We start from the raw sequence: 7402 nt of genomic DNA on the forward strand, positions 1-7402 counted from the left end.
ATGTCGAGGCGGCAGCTGCCGCAACTACCTGACCCTCAGCGTGTGTGCTTTTCTCTCCCTACCACCAGCCAAAACGCACCAGAAACCGGAGATAAAATCCCCCAACTTCTCCCAGGTGAAGGTGACCGACCTTTTCCACAGGCTGGTATGTACAGCTACGGGACGGAGGCCTCCCCGAGGGAACAGGCATCTCCTCCTCCCCTGCATGCTCTGCTTGCCTGGTGTCCTTCCTCTCCGCAGCATCTTCTCCCTCTCCCGGTGCAGCTGCTGCTCTCACGGGTGGTTTTCCAAGGAGGACGAGCCACCTCCTCCCAGGCAAAGGGAGGGGTGGGAGGGCACGAATTTGTCTCTGCAAGACCTAAATGGGTCATGAAGCTCCTCCGGTGCACGGAGGAGTGGGCACAGGCATTTTTTCACAATTTTTTACTTTTTTTTTTTTTACAATGAGGGTGGTGAGACCCTGGCCCAGGTTGCCCAGAGAGGTGGTGGATGCCCCATCCCTGGAGACATCCCAGGCCAGGCTGGACGGGGCTCTGAGCAACCTGAGCTGGGTGAAGATGTCCCTGCTCATGGCAGGGGTGGCACTGGGGAAGCTGGGAAGGGCCCTCCAACCCAAACTATTCTATGATTCTATCATTTTGGGACCAAAGGGACCCTTTAGTGGAAGCTTTTTGGAGGAGCAGGATGGTGCCAGCTGGGAGGCACTGGGAGAATCCCACCAGAACTTTATCCCTACTCTCACGCTTTTACAGGGTTTTGGGGAGCAAGGTTGAGCTTTGGGGCTGCTGTGGGACCTGCCTGAGCTGTCCTCGTCCCCCAGGCACCCCAAGGGCTGTGTAGCACCTCAAGGAGAGGTTGAACGTCTTTGCTTTTGAACATCTCCAGGGCAGGCAGATATATCCTGCTCCTGTGGGAGTGGGAAAGCAGGAAAAAGACAGGAAAATAGGAAAGATTTGGGAAGGATCTGACCCTGAAGAGGTGACCCATCCCACCACCTCGCACCCTGCTGCTGCGTCACCCCAGCCAGGTGTGGTGAAAAACCTCAACTCCCTCTTTGGGTGATGGGTTTTACTTAGTTATTTTTCCCGAAGGGAGAAATTAAGGACCCAGCTCCCTCCACCGGAGCTTTCTGTTCTGTTTGCTCCAGGATCGTAGTGTCTAAACTGATGCCAGCTTGCTGACCAAACATCTGACATGGGCTTTTAAGCACCTCTAGCTTTGTAGTGTATAAATCTGGATTTTGAGACATGCAGGAAGGGTATTGGTCTCTTTTCCCAAGTAGCAAGTGATAGGACGAGAGGAAGTGGCCTTGAGTTGTGCCAGGGGAGGTTCAGATTGGATATTGTGAAAAATTTCTTCACAAAATGCTGTTGGGCATTGGAACAGGCTGCCCAGGGCAGTGGTGGAGTCACCATCCCTGAAGGGGTTTAAAAGGTGTTTAGATGAGGTTCTTAGGGACGTGGGTTAGTGCCAGTGTTGTGGTAACGGTTGGACTCGATGATCTTGAGAGTGTTTTCCAACCGAAATGATTCTGTGATTCTAAAACACCAGGCAGGCTCAAAACTACATCCTTAAATAAATGCAAAAAACAGGTTTTCTTGCTCTGCCTCCTCCTCATCGGTGGGTGTTTTGCAAGGTTGCACATCCTTGCACCAAAAAAAAGTGTTTTCCATTTTTCTACCTTCCTCCAGGGGCCCCTCTCGGTTTTCTCGGCCAAAAACAAGTGGTACCCAGCGCGGAGGGTCCACCTGATGAGAGGAGAGAACGGCTTCGGGTTCACGCTGCGAGGAGACTCCCCCGTCCTCATCGCTGGCGTCATCCCGGGGGGCTGCGCTGCCGTGAGTACCTGGAATGCTGCAAGTGGGGTGTCAGGGCTTGCTTCAAGGGGCGCTGGGCGTTTTTAGGTCTAGACGTTTGGTTTTGTGTGACTTGGTAACTGCATTGGTGCGCTCAGGTGGAGACTCGTCCCTGCCAGATCTCAGCCCGGGTGTCACACAAGAATTGAGATTATTTTTTTAGGAGACAGCTAAGGAAAAATATGGGGAGGTGAGCTCAGTTTTTAACTGCTGGCCCCCTTTCTTTGGCAAGTGCCCAGCTCCCTTCTCTCCCATTTTGGGATGCGACAGTGGATAGAACAAGATGGCAAGTCTGAAACGCGAGTTGTCTCAGTGAAAACTCGCTGTATGGGTTTCCTGATGGATCAGGGGTGACTTTGTTTTGCAGCAGAAGCTTGCTGGAGCATCCTGGTGGGATGTCCGAAAGGTGTCCCCCTTCCCCCGGCACTGCTCAGCATCGACCCTGCCATGCACAGCTCAGCATCTCCGTAACAACACGCTCCGTAGCAGCAGGATCACATCCCTTTTTTGGAAGACTAAAATCTTCTTAAAGACCATGTATGGTCCATATCTGGACCACGGTTGTGTCCCCCGGGCTATTAACATTCATTGCACTGAGCTGGGGTGGGATTGGGGGTGGGATTGGTCTCTAGATAGACACCAAAATCTGGGTGTCCCTGTGTGGGCAAGTTTCTAAACGTCCCTTGCAGCTGGTCTGGCGTGTCCTGGCTGGGTTGCTCCTGGTTCTGGCGCTGTCCCCACAGCCCCAGGCTGGCACGTGCTTTCCTTCAAGCACGTCAAGAGCCTTGTTGCTGCCTTGATGAATAAAGGATGTGCGTAGGACCTTGCTGAGCCTGCTCCATTTTCTCAAGGATCTAGGCTTGTAGGCGATAATTTTTTTTTTTTAATTTTTCTTTAACCATTATCGAAGAGTCAGAACTGGATGTACTTTTTAGAAGGCTGCAAAACGTCATGGAGCTGGGAGTTTGCAGCATGCTGGATGTCAAGCGTGGCCATCTCCAGCAGCTGCGGAAGAGATCCTTAGTCTGTAGAGGATCCCGCTTTTGTGTGCATGCTGCAAAGCAGATGTGAAATCTTTAGGAAGATGAAGGCATCGTCTGTCTTGTGCTGTAGGTGGATGATGGATGGCAACCCTCCCTGTGGGCAGTATCTCTGCAGGATTGGGACATGTGGGGTGGGATGGACACTGAGAAGACCTCACGCAGCAGCATCCATGAGCTCAAATATGCGTGTCTGCTCTCTACCCCCACAGCAAGCCGGGCTGAAAGAGGGAGACTACATCATCTCGGTGAACGGCAAGGACTGCAAGTGGTCCAAGCACGCTGAGGTGGTGCAGCTGCTGAAGAGCACTGGGGAGGAGGGAGTGGAGATCGGTGTGATAACCCTGCAGGGCTCGGAGGGACCGAAAGCTGTAAGTCACATAGAATCATAGAATAGTTTGGGTTGAGAAGGAAACTACAAAGGGCATCTAGTCCAACCCCTGCCATGAGCAGGGACATCTTCACCCAGCTCAGGTTGCTCAGAGCCCCGTCCAGCCTGGCCTGGGATGTCTCCAGGAATGGGGCATCCACCACCTCTCTGGCCAACCTGAGCCAGGCTCTCACCACCCTCATTGTAAAAAATTTGTTCCTCATGTCTGGCCTGAATCTCCTCCTTCAGTTTAAAACCATCACCCCTTGTCCTGTCATAAAGGGCCTTGCTAAAAGTCTGTCCTCATCTTTATTATAGGGCCCCTTTTAAGTACGGAAATGCCACGATCAGGTCTCCCTGGAGCCTTCTCTTCTCCAGGCTGAACAACCCAACTCTCTCAGCCTGTCCTCCCAGCAGAGCTGTTCCATTCTTCTGATCAGAAGAAAACTACAAAGTTGGTGAAGGGTTTGGAGAGGAAGCCGTATGAGGAGTGGCTAAAGTCACTGGGTTTGTTCAGCCTGGAGAAGAGGAGAATAAGAGGAGACCTCATGGCGGTTACAGCTTCCTCACAAGGGGAGCAGGAGGGACAGGCGCCGAACTCTTCTCTTTAGTGACCAACGCCAGAACCCGAGGGAATGGCAGGAAGATGTGCCAGGGGAGGTTCAGTTGGACATGAGGAAAAGGTTCTTCACCCAGAGGGTGCTGGACACTGGAACAGGCTCCCCAGGGAGGTGTCCCGGCCCAAACCTGACGGTATTCAAGAAGAGACTGGACAACGTCCTCAGACACACGGTGTGAACTGTGGGGTTGTCCTGTGCAGGGACAGGAGTTGGACTCGATGATCCTTGTGGGTCCCTTCCAACTCAGGACATTCTATAATTCTGTGATCATTTTTGTGGCCTCCTCTGACCCCTCTCCAACAGGTCCGTGTCTTTCTTAACCCCAAGCCTTAGGTGGGAAACTGCAGAACAGATTCCCCGGTGTGTCGCTCCCAGGCTGGAGGTGCAGGGCTGAAGCCGGGCATCACGTCTCCAGCCCGGGTGCTGCCCTGGCTTCACTCCCCCTTCCCCTCCCCAAACAGGCAGACAAGAAGGCAGCGGCGATGTCCTCGGGCAGCGGGATGCTGAAGAGCAACAAGGAGAACAGCCGAAAGAGCCTGATGAACAGCAAGAGCGCCAGCACGCTGCTGGTCTGGAGCAAGAAGAGCAAGAGGAGCAAGAAGAGCACTTACGGCGTTCCCTTCACCGCGGTGGGTGACAACGAGGCCATGTACTGAAGCGGCCACGGGGTTAGGTTGTGTCCCACGAGCTCGGGGGCTCGTGAACCTTCACAAGCACTGGTGGCCTGTCCAGGCTGTGCTGGCGTCAGTTCTACAGGGATCCCCCCTCCCTGGGGATGTGCCGCTGGTCGGATCCTCTCCAAAGAGGCGATGCACAGCACCGGACTCCGCCATCTCCCAGCTCCTGCGTCCAACGATCCTCAGCTAAACAATACAGGGAAACACTGATTTATTCTTCATTTTTAATTTTTTTTTTTTTTTTTTGCTCTTAAGGGGCCAGGGGGAGCTGTGCTTCGGTGTAAAGCAGGGACTGGTTTGTATCTTCTGCTCGGTGCGAGGAGCAGCCAAACCAGACCCCAGCCATTAAAGCAAAAGCCGTAACCTTCTTTAGCGTCTCCTAGGCTTTCTCCGCAAGGTTAGAAGATGACACCGCTGCCACTGCTCGCCCGAGAGCTGCTGGCAGAGCCGAATCATTCAGCAGCTCCAGCTGGAGATCACCTTCGACTCCTCTTTTTTGAGAGAGGGGATAACGTGGGCATCAATGATTCGTGGTGACCCCATCACGGGGTCCAGCACCAACCTGCCCAGGCAGCAATGGGCCATGCGTCTCTGCCAGGTTACCATTTAGGGGTGTCCAAGTGAAATGGGTTGAAGTTAGCACGGGTTTAACTATTTTTTAGTGCTTTTTGTTGGTTTGTTTTTTTTTTTTTTTAACGGAAACGCAGATTGGCCCAGCGAACACAGCCCAGCTGCACAGCCTGCTTCTTTGGAAGAAAAGGGAAAGACTTAACGTGCATTTGTCGTCTCGCTTTTTTTAATCAGCAGAGGTGGATTGCCCTAAATATGTGAGTAGATTAATAGCTAAGAGTCTTTTTTTTTTTTTTTCTTGGTGTGAGATTAAAATTCCAGGAAGATAGCTTCTCCAGATTATTAAACTACTAAATTTGTGCTAGTATTGGATCTTGCACACGTTGCTAATACCCTGACACTGTGCTGTCAGCATTTGAACCAGGGCTGGGCTGATGGATACATACATCTTGGTAATTGTACTGGAAATGCTGGGAGACTCCGAATACACGCTTAGATATATTGGCAAAATTTTCTCAATCCCATTTCCGCCTCGTGCATTTATTTTTCTGAAGGCTAAAGAGCTGTCTGGTCTTCAGTGCTTGGATGATCTTGGTAGGTATAAAATACCCTTCAGAGATGCAATTGTATTTTTGTACTTTTTAAGTCGTGACGAATTTGTAGCGGTAGTTTAATGAAGCGAACGTGAGCTGGCAGCGGGACATCATCGTGAGAGCATCCCCCCATGCCCAGGGCTGTACCATGACTTCTTCTAGGTGGCTCCATGCCCATGTGCCAAGCTTCCAGCCCTGGTTTTATTTAAGGAGAGCTAGAGGAAAGCTCCTAACTCTGCATTATTGACCCAGAGGCTTCTCTGTAGACCGAGACATCGTCAGACTGGATTATGGATCCAGCTGCCACCACGAGGCCATCTGGCACAGTCATATTTTCTACATAATCTCGCCAGCTGCCTGGTGAGGAAGGGGGTAGGTTCACAAAAAAAGGCCACCTTGCATCCCGGCAGCATCTTTCCACGATCCTTAAAATGTGTTGCCGACACGGACGTCTCCGACCTGGGGATGTATTTATTTGGAAGAAGCCGTGCACGAGCGGCGAGCCCGCGCGTCGTGTTGCCACCTGCATCACCCAGCTCCTCCACTGGTATTGGCGGAGGGGCTGTGTTTTGTGTGAGTAGGATAATTTCCCTAACAACGGTGGGTTTGTTTTATTGTTTTGTTTTGTTTTTTAATTTGTACATGGACTCTCACCTTTTATGGATTAAAAAGCACTGATTCGAAAACACTTCGTAGCTCATCGCTGTTGTGAATTACAGATAGGTTGGGTGCACCAGCCATGGAGGGGAGCAAGCCCTGGATTGAGCTTGCAAATAGGTTGATTTGGGGTCATTTCTACCTAAACCTGGAGCTGTTGAGGTTGGGAGAGATCATTTGGCTCTTGGACAGCCTGATCCAAGGCAAACTGAGCTCCTAAGCATCTAGACCTTGGTGAGACATCGTCTCCACCTCTAGAGTTGTGTGATGGGAGCTGGTGGCTTCGTCACGAGTTATTTCATGGAAGTGACATGGGAGGTGGGGAGCGGAGCTCAGGCTGGATCCCCTGGGGGCTTTTCTCCTCAGAAAACAAAAGGAAACCGTTCAAGAAAGTCATCTTTACTTCACCCAGCGTGTTTTAATCTGCTGGGTTTGGGTTTCCAAGGGGGTTTCCAAATCCCTTGTTTTTGGAGGAGCAGATCAATAGGAATGAAGGCATCACCCACACTGGAGGAGCTCCTTGGCAGTGGGTAAACAGCAAAGCCTTGATGTGGGACTCCCCATTCTATTCTCCCTTTGGAGGTCCATGTTTCACTGGACTCCACCTCCCCACCACCCCGGGAGGACAACAAACCCCATGGCTGTGGGGCTGGACTATGGCTCCTGGTAGCCAGACAGGTCCCTTTCTCAGGGACTGTGCACCCCAGTGCACCCCACAGAACACAGTAACCCCTCTTCAGAGACACAGAGGTGGCTTTAAACCCCCTTAGATGGGAATGAACCAAGGCCAGTGCTTTCAGCATTGGGTTAATGAATAAAAAAGTGGTGGGGAGCCTCCTGTCTACCAAGCCAGGGTTAAAACACCATCTGACTAATTTTTTTTTTTTTTGACATATTTTTGTAATTCAAGATGTTTCCTCTTTCATCAGACCTCCCCTACCCAGCACCAACCTCAAAGCTGTACCAAGTTCTTTAAGCCACCCACAGCAAGTCGTTCTGCTCCAGTAGATCCTTTTCCC

At 51.5% G+C, this 7402-nt stretch overlaps 1 protein-coding gene across 2 annotated transcripts in view; it reads left to right on the forward strand.

Moving 5' to 3' along the window:
- RHPN1 (rhophilin Rho GTPase binding protein 1) overlaps positions 1-6313 on the forward strand; it is a 39763-nt gene extending 33450 nt beyond the window's left edge. For both annotated transcript variants that reach the window (XM_065628738.1, XM_065628739.1), the window contains 4 exons: positions 69-145; positions 1692-1838; positions 3109-3267; positions 4348-6313. In XM_065628738.1, coding sequence (XP_065484810.1) covers positions 69-145; positions 1692-1838; positions 3109-3267; positions 4348-4542 — 578 coding nt within the window. In that variant the 3' untranslated portion in view covers positions 4543-6313. The remainder of the gene's footprint in view (positions 1-68; positions 146-1691; positions 1839-3108; positions 3268-4347) is intronic.
- The last annotated feature ends 1089 nt before the right edge of the window (positions 6314-7402 follow it).

Source organism: Caloenas nicobarica, chromosome 2 (genome assembly GCF_036013445.1).
Source record: "Caloenas nicobarica isolate bCalNic1 chromosome 2, bCalNic1.hap1, whole genome shotgun sequence".
Lineage (NCBI taxonomy): Eukaryota > Metazoa > Chordata > Aves > Columbiformes > Columbidae > Caloenas > Caloenas nicobarica.